This window comes from Henckelia pumila, unplaced genomic scaffold (genome assembly GCF_033568475.1).
Source record: "Henckelia pumila isolate YLH828 unplaced genomic scaffold, ASM3356847v2 CTG_601:::fragment_2:::debris, whole genome shotgun sequence".
NCBI lineage: Eukaryota > Viridiplantae > Streptophyta > Magnoliopsida > Lamiales > Gesneriaceae > Henckelia > Henckelia pumila.
In genome coordinates this window covers 357,672-375,720 of record NW_027331866.1, presented here as the reverse complement: position 1 = coordinate 375,720, position 18,049 = coordinate 357,672, and the positions used below count along the sequence as shown (strand labels likewise).

Here is an 18,049-nt window from a genome sequence, read left to right as displayed (position 1 = left end):
TGATAGCTACAAGGACGGTTAATGCCAGAATGAGTGAATTCGACGGCCAAGCTACTGAATTATGTATTGACTATAGATTCCTAACATGCAGAACGGGTTGTTTTGTCAAGAAAGGCGCGATCCTTGGATGGATGTAAGAATGTCGCTGATATTAGATAGATTACATATATTCTACTTTCAAATGAAAGTTTCCTCTCATTTTTTTCCCTGTATATAGGTGCCTGTTTATGTGGACGGTAGATTCTTTATGTTACTTTCTGCACTTCAAACGTGGTTCATATTATTGTGAAGATTTGATTACTCAATATTACTCTTGTGTGTTCCTTTCCATGAGAGGTCAAAATGTAACTTATCGTTACAAATACGATCCAGGCGATTGCCGATACCCCACATATTTGGCGAGTTTATTTATTAATTAATTAAAATTGTTTAAAAAAAAAAAAAAGGTAGTCACGGATTTATACGTTATGTTATTTAATTTTTGGATAGTTATATCTAGAGGACAAGACAAGCTATTAGTTTTGATTCACATCAAATAAACCAAATCAATAAATGCTAAAATAATTAGAGATATGATTACCAATTAATTGGGAAACTTCTTGGAAGAATCTAGTGTGAATACCGTATATTCTCGATAAATTTATTTAAGTTATATTGGTCAAATTGGAGGCAAACAGATGCGTACATTTGTTGGTGCCGTTGTACGTGTAATTTTATGGTTCCTCGATTATTTTCCAAGAGTCACTATTTTTGCGCTGGTTCCTAACGGCTGCACCTAATCTCTCGATCAAACAGGATGTGGGATCCGGCGCAAGTCGTGCCGATTTTTTCTTTCTTTTCTTCTCTGGAATCCTCTGTTCCTGTTCACGAGACAGGAGATACATCTTACGTTCAATTCCAAGAAAACAGAGGTACAATAATCTTCATTCAAAATTTCCCACTTTTATGTTGATATTTGCTGAAACTGGACACAAGTATTTATTTGTTTGGCCCAGCCGTCCATGTATGTCTGTGTGTTTTGGTGGGAACATTTGTTTATTCAGTTTTCTGCCGGAAAATGTAAATGTTGTGAAGGATCTTGATTCCCCTTTTCGTCCTTATAATTTAAAACGGGTGTTGGGGTCGAATCAAGAAAGATTGTTGACGATAATATATGAAGTCTTGATCAATTGAAGGGGCAAAGCAAATGTCCTGCGAGGTATTGGTACATCCTGCCTGGTGCATTGAATGTGACACACTACAGAAATTGCGGCATTCTAAGTTTATTTTTTGCTTTTTGAATCTGATTTGGTTTCTATACTGATACTATCCTTTGTAAGACAGTAAAATAAGGAATTCCTGTTCTTGGCGTTCATTACTTGTATGACGTTTGCTATTCTTGATTCCTCCCCTGATTTATTTATGTTGGACACTATTTATTCATGTGCCAAGAGCCTTTTTGCTTTCTTTTTCTCAATTGTAAATTGTGAATTTATAATCTTACTAATTATAACTAATGATTTTAAGTACGGATAAAAATGGGATTCTTGACAGGATTTTATAATCTTGCTTGGGGACCTGTCATGACACCTGACACGACGGCCCCAAGTTATTGGTTGAACTGGAGGTTTTTACTTTGTGCAACATGGATCCTAATTGCTATGGCGGGTCCTGCACTTTTGATATGGAGATATGAAGGCAACAAAAATTCGAAAAAGGGAACAAGTGGTGAGACACAGGAAGCAGCGGGATGTTCATACAAGGGTGAAGCTTGGGGAACGTGTTTGAAAATAATTCATCCGATTTGGCTTCTTGGTTACCGAATTGTTGCTTTCTGTACAATGCTTGCATTATTGCTTGCCGATTCCATCATCCATAGTGCTGGCATATTTATCTATTATACTCAGTAAGACCTTACGGATTCTTATTTTGTTTGTTTGAAAATGTTCTCTCACTGAGGAAGCCTGATTTTCAGTTCCATTTCATGTTTTGAGCTTGACTTCTATTGGTTAGTTGTCCTGGTCCCTGGATTCCAATACTTGCATTGGGAAAATATCATTACTCTCTGGTTGAAGGGATCTTTGGATGATTCATGCCAATATGTTTCTTGACACGTCTCCTTATGCTGTCCTTTTTTGCCTGGCTTCTTTTTTTCTCTTTTGATATTCTCGTTTTCTTGTTTTGCTATTTCACTTCTTTTTCATAAGAACGATGCTCCAATAAGGCGAGATATTGTGATGTGTGTGTGTGTGTTTTGTGGTTGGAGCAACGAGCATATATCGTCTCATTGTTTTTATTTTGTTAAACAGGTGGACTTTTACTCTAGTCACTGTCTATTTTGGGGTATGCTACTCATTGCTGAAATCTGTATCTTTAAGCCTATAAATTTTAGGCTTCATGTGGCTCTTATATATTGTCCCTTTAAATTTGCAACAAGTATCAAGAAAGTCATTGAATTACATCATATATTTTTGTAATTGGTTCTTATATGAAGATCAAAATCAGATTTTTATTTTTCAGTCCGCGCTTTTGTAGCTAGCAACATTACTCTCCCTTTATGGATGTCTCCATCACTGTCACGAAGTCATCCACGATAAAAATCGCTCTGTTGGTACAGAGGAGCGAGGCTCCTGTGTAGCGCCAAAGCTCGAAGAATATGCAGATGTGCCCAGCACGACCATAAGTTTGAATCAGTATGACGAAAGTGGTCGCCAAACTGCTTCTCTTTGGGAGTACACTTTACAAATAATGTTTCAGGTAAGTTTTCTCCTGCAATTATATCATACTCCTGAATATTTATTATTATTCACGCAGGAAAATATGGCATCCAATTATTAGCGAACTGAGAATTAAATCAATGTTAATCTTATTTAATTTTAGGAAAGATTTTCCGAGTTGTTTTTTCCTTTTAGGTCATAGCTTCATGTGTTGTCATATAAACACTAACGAGGAGAACTCAAGTCTTGCATAAGCACTGAATATTTAGCCAGTGTAGTCAAAGATGTATCACCAAGTGTGACTGAAGATCTGTTATAGGTATATTAGGATATAAACTGGACAAAATATGGATTAGTTGAACGAACTATTGAATTTTTTCATCACCATGTTGTATATTATTTTTTTACTTGGTTCTTATTATTCCTCATTTCAATCTTGTTATAGATGTGTGCTGGGGCTGTCGCACTCACGGATTCTGTCTTCTGGCTTGTACTTTACCCATTTTTTACTGCCAAAGATTTCAGATTAGGCTTTGTAAGTATAAAGATTTCAATTTTATCCACTCGGCTACAATATTGTTTGAATATAGTGATTTTGGTCCCTTCAAGTATTCTAGTATGCTATGCACAGTATTTTGCTAATTCCACTAAACTACGGGCTAGGGCTCACATGAGTAGAGGTGTCAAAACAGGCCAGCGGGGCGGGCCGGCCCACAACCCGTCGTAACCCACCATTAGGCGGGGCGGGGCGGCCCACTTTTTAGGCGGGTTGGGAAAACACCAACCCAACCCACCTATTCTAGGTGGCGGGGCGGGGCGGGGCAACCCGCAATCCACAACAACCCACCATTAGGCGGGGCGGGGCGGCCCACCTTTTAGGCGGATTGGGAAATTGCCACCCAACCCATCAATTTTGTATGGCGGGGCGGTGCGGGCCGGCCCACCTTTTCGGACACCTCTACACATGAGCCTATTCAAGCTGCAATACTATGCTAAAGTTCGGTCATATGGGTAGTCTGAATACTCAATCGAATGGTCAATTGTGAGCTCGAACTTCACTTGAATAGAAATGTCTGAGCTGCCGTTTATATTTTAACGAAATCAGTTGTCAAAGTTGATACTTAATAAAAACAGCATTGTGTGTCTTGAGATCAAACGGCTTCACAGGCACTGGAGTTCTGCTCGGATCATGATTTGGGCAGTTCAAAGTCACTCGACTCACATAAACGCCTACTTTGTCTGCATGTGATTAGAGTACACAAGCTAGAGTTAAATGCATGCAACACATTTCACATTATTTCTTGATATCCTCATCGATTCAATGCCTTTTACTTGATTTTTTGCAGCTGGTTGTTTGTATGCATTCTGTCAATGCTGTTTTCCTCCTTGGTGAAACCATTTTAAACAGCCTGGTAATCTATTAATTGCTAAATTCTCGACCATCTTTCAGTTAATCCTGAACTCACAGAGTCATCAACCATTCTTTGCCAGCGCTTCCCTTTCTTCCGAATCGCATATTTCCTTCTATGGACATGTGTATTCGTTGTTTTCCAGTGGACCCTCCATGCTTTTGTTTCGATGAGGTATGCTTACAATTCCTCCAAACTTCTCCAGGATGATACATGATTGATTTCTCTCATTCACTGCGAATGACCTATAACAGGTGGCCTTATCCTTTTCTTGAATTGTCATCTCCATATGCTCCCCTATGGTAAGCTTTATATCTTTACATGGTTATATATGAGTAAAAACTTTGTATGCTCGACCTACTTTCTAGCATATATTCACTTGAAACGTCCTTGGCAGGTACTTGTCTGTGGGGCTGTTACATCTTCCTTGTTTTGGGATATTTGCTCTTATATTTAAGATAAAAAAACTGTTGCTTATCAAGATGATGACCAAATAAATAAATGCAAGCTAACACGTTGCGCCTTTGACATGTTAGGAATAACAGGTTTGTTGCACTTTTATAGAAATTCGACGAGATCCTGATTGTAATGGACTTGAACTATAAGTTTGTATATTATTTGGTAATGGAATAGAAAGTACTATTATTCTATTTTAATGGGGTTGACAGGAACATTCAAAGATAAGGAGACTGTAATGGTACATTACCATCCAATCTCTATATTCAAATGTGAAAGAGGAGAAATGCCAAACCCTCCAAGTTCAACGCAACGATATTGTGCATGGGTTTTTAGTGGATTTCTATCTTGCAATAAATTGGAATTCATGACTTTTGGTAATAAGGAGACAGATGTTCACTTAGTGGCTCTCTATAAATTTTCAAACTTCAGTGTATCTGTTGACTTTTTGAATGATTAATTGGTGCAATAAAAACGACAAGAAATGTTGCAATGAATTTTAAAGATTTGTATTTTATTATCAAAATTATTTATAGCTTTTTTTGGGTATTTAAAATGAATTATGTACCTTCGATTCCAAGTATTACGTGTGAATCAATTTGAACTCCCTTATTCATAGGCTTAAGGAATCTAATTGTAATTAACGGATTTTTTTGTATCAATTAGGATTTTTTTTTTTGACAATTAACATAAGAGATTTGTCCATGAACCACTTTGAATTGGTAATGGTATATGGAATGATTAAAGTACCAACAAAAACAACAAATTAATTAAGATTTGCAGAAATAAGGCTTATTCCTTGCCATCAATATGAATTATTGTGATCGTTTTAATATCATTAATTGCTAGGTTCTAAAAGGAAAAAAGTAAACGCACGTTTATAATTTTAGTTATTTTTTATTTTTATTTAAATTTTTAACAGATTATATATATATAATATATATATATAAATATATATATATATATATATATATATATATAATGTTCTTTTATGGTGCCCAACAGTATATGTCCACTTCATGTCCACCATGTACAAGTCAACTCATCTATTGTAGCGGTCAACTCATCTATTGTACATGGTGGGCATAAAGTGGACATATAGTGTTGGGCACCATAAAAGAACTTTATAGATATATATTTATGAGTTTTTTTATGGTGCCCAACACTATATGCTCACTTCATGCCCACCATGTACAAGTCAACTCATTTATTGTACCGGTCAACTCATCTATTGTACATGATGAACATGAAATGAGCATATAGTGTTGGGCACCATAAAAGAACTTTTATATATATATATATATATATATATATATATATATATATATTATACGTGGAGATAGTTTGCTTATATAATAAATTATATATATCACGTGGAGATAGTTTGCTTATATAATAAATTAAAAATCTATATATATATATATATATATATATTAATTCTCCACGTGATATTTACTATTTCATGATATTTATTATTGTGGTTGGTGAAATTTGTCGAGTTGCTAAAAACGAGTTTCACATTCCAAGAGTGCCTGCTGAGTGCCGACTGAAGGCACGAATAAACAAATTTTGTAAAGAAAGATGATGATGTTAGGTAGTTGAAATCCATAAATAAAAGAAATTTTTTCAAAAAAAATTATAGGCAATAAAAGAAAATTAGGGCCGCAGTAAACTTTTGACGAAGATTTTGCAATTATGCAAGTCAAATTTGCATTATACTGACTTTTAGGCTGTTTGGATAGTTTAAAAGAAGCATTTAAATGAGTTTTAATTTTTTAAAATGATTTTATTAACAAAAGTATAAATAAACTTGACATTTGGATGAACACGCATATGTTTTGTTTTGCTTTTCGGACAGATTTGGATTCAAACTAAGCAAACACGAAAAATCTCCACCTCAATATATAATTTAAAAAATAAAGAAAATTTTGATTGCAATTTAAAAAAATAACTATTTGTTTTTATTCAAGAATACCACTATAATCGATTTCAAATGATATTTAGGTGGTGTTCGAAAATACTTTTGAGTCTCCGTTTCACAAACATAAAAACATTTGTAAGAAATTTTCAAAATGAGCAAGTCTTTTATCTCATGAATTGTGTCTCTCTTTTAATATTGTTCACTCTATTGAAAACAGATTGCGTGAAATGAATCGAAATATTATTTTAAATGTTGGGTATGCAAAGTTCAACCACCAAATATGAATGAATGTTAAGCGAGCGAGAGTGACACCCACCAGGCATCAACATGTGTGGTTTGGTGGGTTGGTGCTTTCAATGTCCATTCTGTACTACTTCCCGCTAAATTTATATGACCCCATTTTCTTAAATCCCATGCGGATTAATCTCCCCAACTATAAGTATAGCTGCAGAATACCAAGATTTTGCCTGTGTTCTACTTATTATTATTATTACTATTATTATTATTAACCATCTCTCTCCCACCAGAATTTCTTGCAACCTATTTTGGGACATCTTTGAACGGTAAAGATCTCAACTTTCTCTCTGTATATCTGGCAGCTATTGCGTTCTTGATTTACTTTTGGTTGGATCCTGATTTGATCTTTTTTTAAGTTGAGTTTCTTGATCCTGATCTGGGAATGCGGCTGTGGGCTCTTTTTCTTTCTTTTTTTTTTAATCTTTGTGTTGAATTTGAAAATCAGGTTGAGAAGCAATGGCAAGAAAGAAGATTAGAGAGTATGATTCCAAGAGGTTGTTGAAAGAACATTTCAAGAGGTTTTCTGGGTCTGATTTGGAAATCAAATCTGCTCAAGTCAGTTCCTTTTTTGGTCTTCCTTTTGTTGGATCTGTTGTCATTCTTTTTGTAGTTATGGGATGTCAAAAATTTGATGTCTCTGGGAAAATCGATTAGTTTGAGTTTAAGAAATAGTAAGGTCTTGTGTCATATTTGTGGAGACGTACACCTAAATCATCATTTCTCTTGCTGCTCAAATTGGATGATAATTATAGATGAGCTCTGATCCGGGGTTCAGCTATCCACCTTAAACGAAAATACATGTTTTCTAAATTTTTGGTGCATTTGGAAGCTAGATGGGCATTCCGATGTGTGGTGATTCAGTCTGCGTTGAGGTGCAAAAGTTTCGTTTGAAAAAACACATCTTGAAAATTTTTCATTTGAGTCATCTATCTATGGATTATACAGGTGGATTTTTTTTTCCAATATTTAAATTGCACTCGACTTACCTTGATTCAACTCAAATATGACACTGAAATATTCAAGATCCGTGGGTTCTATTGGCTTCCATTTAATGATTATAATCTTGTGAGAACAGGTACAGAACCGTAAAATGCTTTCAGTTGGGCCGATATCTAAATCGCAATAGATCCAATATTCACCATAATTTTTGTGAATTTATTTTCAATTATCTGATTGCAAAATTTGTTCTTGATGGTTTAGGTCACCGAATCCACTGATTTCAGTGAACTGGTAAACAAGGAATCGTGGCTCTCATCGACAAAACTGGTTGTCAAACCAGACATGTTATTCGGGAAGCGTGGCAAAAGTGGTCTTGTTGCATTGAACCTGGATTTGGCTGGAGTTGCTGCATTTGTGAAAGAAAAGCTTGGGAAAGAGGTTCTTTCGATATACTTTCACATTGTGTCATATCTAACATTATTCTTTCACACCATATCTTCCATGCCTGGGAAATTACTCAGATAATTATATAGTATACATACTTACCTATACTTTGGCACGTTTCATCTGAGAACAGGTAGAGATGGGAGGATGCAAAGGGCCGATTACAACATTCATCGTAGAACCTTTTGTTCCTCATAATGAGGAATTTTATTTGAACATAGTCTCTGAAAGGCTAGGTTGTAGCATAAGCTTCTCTGAGTGTGGAGGAATTGAGATTGAAGAGAATTGGGAGAAGGTACTGGAAATTTCTTTTTTGTTGCATGCTTTAGCAAAAAAATGTTGTTCCCATCCGTTAAATAAATTTCCTTTAGATCTAACCGAAGTTTACTGTATATTTGTGACTCTATCCAGGTGAAGACTATATTTGTTCCAACGGGCATCTCTTTCACGTCAGAGCTTTGTGCTCCACTTGTGGCAACTCTTCCCTTGGAGGTAAATTTCTCCCTCTTTTGTTTGAATTTCTGAATCTATCTCACCAGATTTGGTGAGATGTCATTTGCTCTTATTAATCATGGAATTATATATCTGATACAGATCAAAGGTGTGATTGAGGAGTTCATCAAAGTTGTCTATGCTTTATTCTTAGGTAATTTTAAGATTATCGACAATAAAATTTTCAAGTAAAATATTTTTAGTCATCAATATTCTCTTGGTTTCAAGCCTCATGGCAATGATTTGAAATATTTTCTCGATTTAGATTTGGACTTCACTTTTCTTGAGATGAATCCTTTCACCTTGGTTGATGGAAAGCCTTATCCTTTGGATATGAGAGGGGAGCTTGATGATACTGCTGCTTTCAAGAATTTTAAAAAGTAAGCTAACTTTTCTTTCATCAATCTTATCTTTTTTCTGTTTTGTTTTGTTTCGTGAGGCTTAGTATCACCTGTAAATATACCATGCTAATATTGGACGGTATTTACATTATATCTTACAGATGGGGAAATATTGAATTTCCAATGCCGTTTGGAAGAATTATGAGTCCTACGGAAAGCTTTATTCATGGACTTGATGAAAAGGTGCTTAAAAATGCATCAATCTCCTTTTGAACTCATTGTGAATCTTGTTAATCAAGGATACAAGAGACATGGGAGAATGCAACAAATTTGTGTGATATAAGTCTGTGTATTAAATAATCTGCAGTAAAGGCTTATTTGTTTCTCTTATCCTTTCGCCTTCAGACCAGCGCATCTCTGAAGTTCACGGTCTTGAACCCGAAAGGACGAATCTGGACTATGGTTGCTGGAGGAGGCGCTAGCGTTATCTATGCAGACACCGTATTTTTTCCTTATTCTTGGTCCTTTTTTGTACTCTCGATGAAACAGTTTATCCTAAAATTAATATACTCGCATTTAGGTTGGTGATCTTGGCTTTGCCTCTGAGCTCGGGAACTACGCAGAATACAGTGGTGCCCCCAATGAAGAAGAAGTCTTGCAGTACGCCAGAGTTGTAATTGATGTGAGGATCGTCTCTTGCCTATTTTCCTTCTTTAGTCCTCAAGATGTTGGTTGAGGGAAGTTCTGAGGGAAAGGGAATCAGCATAGCAAGAACATTTTTTTCATATACTTCAGCTGAAATATTTACTAGTGAATTATTTACAGTGTGCAACTGCCAATCCTGATGGTCAGAAACGAGCCCTCGTGATAGGTGGTGGGATCGCTAATTTCACTGATGTCGCTGCCACGTTTAACGGCATCATTCGAGCTCTGAAAGAAAAGGTACTGAAACTTTAAGTATCCATATGTTATGCTAAATGCTCAAGTCCTAACATTATTTCTGGTTATAGGAATCAAAACTCAAGGCAGCAAGAATGAGTTTGTATGTCCGAAGGGGCGGTCCGAATTACCAGAGAGGTCTTGCCAGGATGAGAACTCTGGGAGAAGAAATCGGCATTCCTATAGAGGTCTATGGACCTGAGGCAACCATGACTGGTATATGCAAACAGGCCATTGAATGCATCACTGCAGCTGCTTGAACTTTGAATTCAGTGTTTATTGCGTTGGTTTTTAGGAATAAAGATTTGAAATTTGTGGATTTTTCAAACGAATGATGCAGCAGCCCTTTCTCCGAGACTACAAATTAATCAATCAGATTATTTTAGTGAAATCTTTTCTTCAGTTTTTTTGCACGTACCATATCGTTCATTCTATAAACCCGTAAAAAATAAAATGTTAAAAGTATACTATATGAATGAATAGTTTACTGAGAGTCACGCTTTTCTAAAGGGGACAACAATTCGCTCGCTGGGCATGGGGATTCGATTTTTCTTTTGGGCAAACTTTCGAGTAAAATCTTATTTTCAACTTACTTCGTATTCTATGAGTCATTGCATCATACAAATATGTCATTATATTTTTGAAAAAAAATCAAATATTTTTATCCTAGTCCTAGTTGAATAAAAATACTCATCCATCAAGTGTAATACATTTTTTTTTTAAAAAAAAAAAGAAGAAGAAAGAAGTAACATTATGAAACTAGCTTCATAATGCACACTAAAAGCAACTTACAAAATTGTCGATAATCAATAATTTATTTGACATTAAAATCTTAAGTTTGATACGAGACAGTCGGATTCTAGACCAATTATAACAATCTTTTCCAAAAAAAACGCACACTTAACAACTTATAAAATTGCAGAAAATTTTGAACTATTAATTATTAATTAATTAAATTATTAAAGGGGAAAGATAAAAACAGCGTAAAAATTAAAAAGAAAAGAGAGACGTAGACAAGGCAAGCATGTGACCTGCAAAAGTTTTTTAGCTTTGCCTTTGTGGTTTTTCCTTCCCATTGTCCCTTGAATCAATCACACGCACGTCTTTTCAGTTCAAATCACTGAATATGAATATAAAGTGAGTTTTTTGATTCCCCCAAAATATACAACTAGCTTTTCCTCATTTTTATAAACCAAATCTTAAATTAATAATTTATTTACATTTACAGTACCTAAATTCCCCGATAGTAAATACACAATAAAATACTTTCATTTCGTCATCTTACGCTGTCCCATCTGTGTCTCTCATGCTTTGGACTCTTGCAGGATTTGTGTCTTTCTGCCAAATATCATAGTGGTGTCGTATATGAATTACAACTATAGACTGGATGATGATAATCTTGAGTGGATATTTTGTGATTTGTGAATGACAATATCGTAATTGAAGCTGGTTTATACTTTATGGATATATATTTTCCTATGGCAAATGAAATTTTCTGTCGCTCGGTTAAAAGTTGATACAGCATGGAATTCGCAAGCTAAGATTCCCAAATCTCAAGGCTCCTGAAATTTCAGGTCTATTATCTGTTTTTGCAGCTTCAAGAAAATTCCCTTCATTTTCTTGGTTTTACTCCGCCATTTTTTTAAGAAAAAAATTAAAGACTCTGTTTTTTGTTTCAGGAGTGCACTTTTTTCATCCGGGCTTTCGTTTTATTCACTGTGTTTAAAATCGGAGATGACAATGTGAGTTGAGGTTGTTTGGAGCCAGGTAAAAGTGGGAAAAGTTGGCATTTCTCTATACGGTAATGGTAGGCTTGCTTGCTTTATGGGGTTCTGATTCTGGTGGGCACCTTTTTGGCTGAGGTGTTTGGATAATAATAATAATTCAATGAGTGGAGGATGCTTATCATTGTGAGAATGGCTTATTCTTGAAGCCAAATCAAAAGTTTGCAGAGAAGGTGAAGTGGAGATTTTCAGAGAATGGAAAGGGTGATTTACCTGTTAGCGAGATTGGTGTTTTTTATATTGGTGGAGGGCTCTTATTCAATTCTATCTCCTTCTGGAGTAAATTATGAAGGTGCTTCTGAGATTCATATTTTGCTTTCCACCAAATGGTGAAAGTTTGATCCTTTTACTTATTTATGATCCATGGTGACTTGAAATTTATTTATTTGAAAACTAACCTGTGTTTTTAACAAATTATTTGGTTTGTTTAACTGGATGCAGTTGTAGCGTTGATAGATATAAAGAACGATTTACATGATCCATACAATGTGATGGAGAAGTGGGATGCGACTTCTGTAGATCCTTGTAGCTGGAGGATGGTGACCTGTTCCCAGGATGGTTATGTTTCTGCTCTGTAAGTTCTATCACCACTCTTCTTGCCGGAAACTGTGAGAAATTTTTCTAGCTAGGTGGTTTTTTTCTTAATACATAGCTTCATATTACGGGGATGATCCAAGAATTCGAGAGAGGGGACTAGACGGAATTAGACAGCGACTCAATGGGAAATCCTTGATAATGTTAATCGGGGCTTGATCCAAGGTCATATGAAGTAATAATGTCTATCACTGATCCTTGATAATGTTAATTTTTGCTTGTTATTAGAGGGCTACCTAGCCTGGGCTTGTCTGGAACCTTGTCATCTATGATTGGAAATCTTACTAATCTGCAGTCTGTGTAAGTTATTCCTGTCTGCCGTGTTCTTGTTGATACTAATTTTTTGCTTAAACGCGAAGTATTCGACTGAAATATTCTTAGAACCATTGTAACTAATTACAAGCTGAATATTTCTTCCATTTGGGCATTTGTAGGTTGCTGCAAAATAATGATATTACAGGTCCAATTCCGGATGTCATTGGAAAATTAGAAAAGCTTCAAACACTTGATCTGTCCGACAACAAGCTGTTTGGTGACATACCCGATTCTATTGGCAATCTGAAGAACTTGAATTATCTGTGAGTTTTTAGGACTTTTGCCATTAAATTTTGGGTATTTGCATGTTCTTTAGATTGATTCATATTTTACAATTCTTCGAGCAAGACAGGCGTCTGAACAACAACAGCCTCAGGGGACTGGTACCCAACTCTCTTGCCAAAGTCGAAAGCCTTACCCTTGTGTATGTCACACCTTACAATTTTCCGTTTCCCAGTCAATGTTGATTCTGTAAGTCAACCGATCAGTTCCATGCATTCTTGAATAATTAAATACTTGACATTATTTATGAACTTTTTCAGGGACCTTTCTTTCAATAATTTAAGTGGTCCTTTGCCAAAAATTTCTGCTCGAACATTTAAGTAGGTCATCTTTCTGTTTTTTTAACAGATCATCTCTTGCATTGTACTTGTCTCATTGCTGGAATTTCCCTTTCAGAGTAGCCGGAAATCCTTTGATTTGTGGGCTAACTTCTCAGAACAATTGCTCTCTACTCTATCCAGAATCATCACCCTTTTCACCGGATGCTGTTAAAGGTATGTTTCACTTCCTCTCCGAGCATTTCATTGCTTCTATGGTTTCTAAATTTCTCTCCTTTTTCCAGAACAATCAAACTTGGGATCAAAACGCCATGTTGCCGTTGCTTTTGGAACGAGCTTTGCTGCGGTGTTTTCAATAATCATTATTATTGGCTTGCTCAGTTGGTGGAGATGCAGACACAATCAGCAGATTTTCTTCGATGTTAATGGTACGTTCAACTTAACATTTTTGTTGTGTACCTGGAATAGCTTATGAGAAACGACATTATATTGGCAGAAAAATATGATCCGGAGGTACGTTTGGGCCACTTGAGAAAGTATACATTTAAGGAACTCCGAGCTGCAACAAGCCATTTCAACTCAAAGAATATACTGGGGAAGGGAGGATTCGGTATTGTGTACAAAGGCCGGTTGCATGATGGCACTGTGGTGGCTGTCAAAAGGTTAAAGGATTACAATGCTGTAGGAGGTGAAATACAGTTCCAGACAGAAGTAGAGTTGATCAGTTTGGCTGTTCACAGAAATCTTCTCCGCATTTGGGGGTTCTGCTTGACTGAAAATGAACGTCTTCTCGTTTACCCATATATGCCAAATGGAAGCGTTGCATCTCGATTAAAAGGTCTGGAAATTCTCTTTCCCAACACAGGAAGCTAGTTACTGACTCCCCTTGTATTTCGAATGGAGTTCATACAAGCGAGACTCTACTCAATAGGTTTTTCTAACATTTAGTTTGTAGAAATTTCCAATTTACTAAATGATTGATCGAAGTTGATAGGAGAGTCTATCATAGACTCATATAGCCCTTCCCACCACAGCTATAATCCGATGAAAGATAGTGGTATTACCAACTCAAAAGTTTAGAGTCTTGACTAATGTACATGCATGAGACACTATGTATGATTTATCGTGGAAGCCTTGAACATGAGTGATCGGTAAATTCTCATTGCTTACTTGGATGTGATTAGCTTTTCTTTATAGATCATGTTCATGGAAGGCCTGTTTTAGACTGGTTCCGACGCAAAAGGATAGCATTGGGCACAGCACGGGGCTTGACATATTTACATGAGCAATGTGTCCCCAAGATCATACATCGTGATGTCAAAGCAGCCAACATTTTGTTGGACGAGGACTTTGAGGCAGTTGTTGGAGACTTTGGGCTGGCAAAGCTTTTAGACCATCAGGATTCTCATGTGACAACAGCAGTTCGTGGAACTGTCGGCCACATTGCTCCGGAGTATCTATCGACTGGTCAGTCATCTGAAAAAACAGATGTTTTTGGATTTGGAATCTTGCTTCTTGAGTTGATAACTGGCTTGAAGGCTGTAGACTTTGGGCGGGTGACTAACCAGAAAGGAGTAATGCTGGATTGGGTATGTTTTAGAATGGCAAAATTTAATTTTCAGAAACCTTAAGTTTTGTTTGAATGGGACTTACTATTATAATTCCCACCCTTACGTTGGATCCTAGTAAACATTGTTGGAAGGAAGGAACTAACTAATATTTTATGTGAAGTGATTATAGCTTGTTTACAAAACAACTAAGAAATTTCGATGTATGGTCTTATCACTGTCGGTGCATCTGTCAATTTACTGGTTTTTTTTCTCGTATTCTTGAAACTCAGTCAAATTATTTCAATTTTAGGTAAAGAAGCTCCATCGGGAAGGGAAGCTAAACCTTATGGTGGACAAAGATTTAGAAAACAATTTTGACCGGATGGAGTTGCATGAAATGGTTCAAGTAGCACTACTCTGTACTCATTTCAATCCATCACATCGTCCCAAGATGTCGGAAGTATTGAGGATGTTAGAAGGCCATGGTTTAGCTGAAAAATGGGAGCAGTCACAAAATTTCGAGACTCCGAGGTACCGCTCATCTGAGTGTCGTTCGCAAAGATACTCCGATTTCATCGAGGAGTCATCACTTGTGGTCGAGGCTATAGAACTCTCGGGCCCAAGGTAGAATTCAATACTATTGTTCTAGTTCTTTGTATTTATTGTTTAATGTCGTTACATCTAAAAGGTTAACAAATTTTTGTACAAAGTTTTAGTTCTTTGTTCATGTGAAGCGTTTGGAATGACTTTTGCTCCACTTTGCATAAAGCTATACCCAAGGTGCCTTCATTTTTTTTATGAAATGGGAATTGGCTGTTAGCGTATCGTTATTATAATTTAAATAACATAGCACGTTAAATTAATAAAAATCAAAATACATAATATCACACACACACACACACACATATGTACATCTACATTTCCCTGTGAATGGAGAGAGTACTAAAGCAGGAGATGTGAAACTTAAAATCACTTGAAAATGCAAATTAAATTCAGAAAAGAAGAAGAAGAAGAAGAGTTTAGCCGAATCCAAAGTGACTTGCCGGGTAGATGGGAATATCACCAAACCTCTGCACAAAGCTTTTCAAGAGACACCAAATTCTTCATTCCAACACATTCTTGCTAGACTAGATATTTGACTTTAATTTGATGATGGTTGTAAGTAGGAACAAGGGTTTTAAATAGAAGGTGATGATCTTGAGAAATTGGTGGATGGTTAGAGACTAATAAAGATGCGACTTTAGAGATTATGAAAATCATTCAAGATATGATGTGAAAGATTTTATTAACATAAAATATGATTGATTACTCTTTTTCCCGTGTATTATTATTGGGATGCTTTATCTTTTCTACGTAAAATAACAATCGCAAATATTATCCTCGAGTCACACAATATACAAAACGGGCAAGAATGAGTCATCGTGTAGTATAAATAATATAAAAGCTAGCATCCTATGGTTGACGACTACACATTTGCCCCCACGTACTTAGCTAGCTCCGTATTATCATGTATCCGCCTTTTGATAAGTGGGTTCCTTTTCTTATGTGTTTCTATCACTGAATCCCACTAATTATCCATCATACCAATCATCAACTTTTCTACAAATCAACTAATCTTTCACTAATCACAATTCACAATTTTATATATACTAGTAAAAGTGACGCGCGTTGCACGTGGGAATGCTTTCTGTTATCGATAAATGAATGTTGTTAAATAACTGAGTTGAGATGAGAAGAGATAAATATGCAGTTAGTTAATAATTTTCGTGATATTTAGTAAATCTTAAATTCAATGTAATATGATATTTACAACATTTATTATATAATGAGTGCGAAGAATCTTTATTGAAAGATTTTATATGTTACAAGTCTAATTGAATTTATAGACATTATTGTAAATAATAGTTGTAACAAATACTATAATTTTGTATAAATTAGACATTAAGGAAAATATATAATTTTTTTTAAAAAAGAGGAAAATATATAATTTGATGTCTTGACATATTTAATAAATAAAATTTAAGAAAAAATATATCAAATAATATATAGTTTTTAAAAATTATTTTACAACTACTGGTTTTGAGAAAAATAATAATAATACAAATAATGCATTCTAAATTTTAAATTAAATTATAACGTCTTTTTTTGTTTACATAAAATATTTTTCTTCTTTCACGATTTTTCGTTTGTAGTCCATTTATAAAAAAAATTAATTTTCTCATCATCTTAGATAATAATTTTTGTAATATTTTTACTATCAATTATTTTTATTTTTATATCTTTATTTTTTGATTCTTTTGTTGGATTATGCTGAAAAAATTCTTTGCAAGAATATAAATAATTTCATTGTTTCCAACCTCCATTTTTGTGTTATTATCTTCTATTACTTGTAAGTTAATATCGTTAATAATCAATGTATTATTGAACGTTTTTTTATTTTTAATTTAATGTTAAGTTATTCAAAATCCACTATTGCAATAATTTTTTTTGCTAAATTTTAACTTGAATTTTGAATGATTTTTTATTAAAAATGTTAACATTTCATCTTGTATTTCAACCGTCTTATCCATTTTGAGAATAAATGTATATTCTTTTTAATTTAGTGCCTTTAAAATTTTGTATTATTTTGAAGTGATGTTGTCCTATAAATAAATAAATAAGATTTTATTAATAATTTGTAATAATATAGAGGACCGAAAGTTTGCTGCTTTACCAAAAGTTATAACTGGCGGTAATAATGCAACTCAAATCTTTTAAATCGCACAACAATCAAGCGTCATGGTTTGATTGTTTTACACAGCAAGGGCAATTATTGCACTCAATAATCTTCATTGCACTTCTTGTAATCAATGAGAATCGAACACATGACCTTAGCTTTGATATCAATTGTATGACCGATCGCTTGTCATTTTACTAAAAGTTTACAGTTTTAATTTACAGTCATCATTATAACAGTATAAAATAATACATTATCAATAACTCATGTTAGCCTATAGATATAATGTTTAAATTTTAATATAGTTTTATTTTGGCACAATATTGATATTGATTCTTATGCAATTATTAACTCGAATTTCAATTATTTGGTTGATTAATATTGAGCAAGTATGACATTTTTTGTACCATGCATTTGTTTTATTTTTTTTCTTATGTATGTTGCTCTGAATCGATATGATTTATTATGTATTTGCTAATAAGTGAGATATGTTAATCAAATTTATAAATAAAATATTCATTTTGTAATATATGTTCTAATTTATGTGCTAATTACTTGTTTTACAAATATTAATTTATGTAATAAAAATAATAACA

At 34.7% G+C, this 18,049-nt stretch overlaps 3 protein-coding genes across 7 annotated transcripts; all 3 read left to right on the top strand.

Moving 5' to 3' along the window:
• Window positions 1-7: 7 nt before the first annotated feature.
• On the top strand, window positions 8-5,041 carry LOC140873484 (uncharacterized). Of its 2 annotated transcripts, XM_073276616.1 has the most exons (11): window positions 8-133; window positions 796-911; window positions 1,534-1,885; window positions 2,289-2,322; window positions 2,515-2,736; window positions 3,142-3,231; window positions 4,043-4,108; window positions 4,188-4,279; window positions 4,360-4,407; window positions 4,503-4,650; window positions 4,774-5,041. In XM_073276616.1, the coding sequence occupies exons 1-10, from the start codon at window positions 30-32 to the stop codon at window positions 4,600-4,602; spliced, it is 1,224 nt and encodes a 407-aa protein (XP_073132717.1). In that variant the 5' UTR covers window positions 8-29; the 3' UTR covers window positions 4,603-4,650; window positions 4,774-5,041. The 2 variants fall into 2 exon arrangements, with proteins under 2 accessions (XP_073132717.1, XP_073132716.1); XM_073276615.1 differs by lacking the exon at window positions 4,774-5,041 and having other exon boundaries at window positions 4,503-4,761.
• A 1,763-nt stretch (window positions 5,042-6,804) lies between these two features.
• On the top strand, window positions 6,805-10,336 carry LOC140873453 (ATP-citrate synthase alpha chain protein 1). The gene is made up of 12 exons (XM_073276569.1): window positions 6,805-7,045; window positions 7,225-7,334; window positions 7,980-8,156; window positions 8,296-8,457; window positions 8,574-8,654; window positions 8,757-8,808; window positions 8,920-9,034; window positions 9,157-9,238; window positions 9,401-9,496; window positions 9,576-9,677; window positions 9,821-9,937; window positions 10,006-10,336. The coding sequence occupies exons 2-12, from the start codon at window positions 7,236-7,238 to the stop codon at window positions 10,192-10,194; spliced, it is 1,272 nt and encodes a 423-aa protein (XP_073132670.1). The 5' UTR covers window positions 6,805-7,045; window positions 7,225-7,235; the 3' UTR covers window positions 10,195-10,336.
• A 1,534-nt stretch (window positions 10,337-11,870) lies between these two features.
• LOC140873495 (protein NSP-INTERACTING KINASE 3-like) lies at window positions 11,871-15,855 on the top strand. 4 transcript variants are annotated; one of them, XM_073276641.1, is made up of 11 exons: window positions 11,871-12,010; window positions 12,160-12,292; window positions 12,541-12,612; window positions 12,747-12,890; window positions 12,980-13,051; window positions 13,170-13,229; window positions 13,306-13,403; window positions 13,472-13,615; window positions 13,684-14,025; window positions 14,385-14,776; window positions 15,048-15,853. In XM_073276641.1, the coding sequence occupies exons 1-11, from the start codon at window positions 11,914-11,916 to the stop codon at window positions 15,363-15,365; spliced, it is 1,872 nt and encodes a 623-aa protein (XP_073132742.1). In that variant the 5' UTR covers window positions 11,871-11,913; the 3' UTR covers window positions 15,366-15,853. The 4 variants fall into 4 exon arrangements, with proteins under 4 accessions (XP_073132742.1, XP_073132745.1, XP_073132744.1 ...); XM_073276644.1 differs by having other exon boundaries at window positions 14,385-14,654; window positions 15,048-15,254; XM_073276642.1 differs by having other exon boundaries at window positions 11,914-12,047.
• Window positions 15,856-18,049: the final 2,194 nt, after the last annotated feature.

Bases quoted from the DNA above. Each gene is read 5' to 3' on its own strand.
- LOC140873484 (XM_073276616.1), top strand. From the start codon at position 30: ATGAGTGAATTCGACGGCCAAGCTACTGAATTATGTATTGACTATAGA. The intron at 134-795 runs GTAAGAATGTCG...TCGATCAAACAG, and splicing joins GGCGCGATCCTTGGATGGAT to GATGTGGGATCCGGCGCAAG. The intron at 1,886-2,288 runs GTAAGACCTTAC...TTTGTTAAACAG, and splicing joins ATATTTATCTATTATACTCA to GTGGACTTTTACTCTAGTCA.
- LOC140873453 (XM_073276569.1), top strand. From the start codon at position 7,236: ATGGCAAGAAAGAAGATTAGAGAGTATGATTCCAAGAGGTTGTTGAAA. The intron at 7,335-7,979 runs GTCAGTTCCTTT...TTGATGGTTTAG, and splicing joins TGGAAATCAAATCTGCTCAA to GTCACCGAATCCACTGATTT. The intron at 9,938-10,005 runs GTACTGAAACTT...TTCTGGTTATAG, and splicing joins TTCGAGCTCTGAAAGAAAAG to GAATCAAAACTCAAGGCAGC.
- LOC140873495 (XM_073276641.1), top strand. From the start codon at position 11,914: ATGGAAAGGGTGATTTACCTGTTAGCGAGATTGGTGTTTTTTATATTG. The intron at 12,293-12,540 runs GTAAGTTCTATC...GCTTGTTATTAG, and splicing joins GATGGTTATGTTTCTGCTCT to AGGGCTACCTAGCCTGGGCT. The intron at 14,777-15,047 runs GTATGTTTTAGA...TTTCAATTTTAG, and splicing joins AAGGAGTAATGCTGGATTGG to GTAAAGAAGCTCCATCGGGA.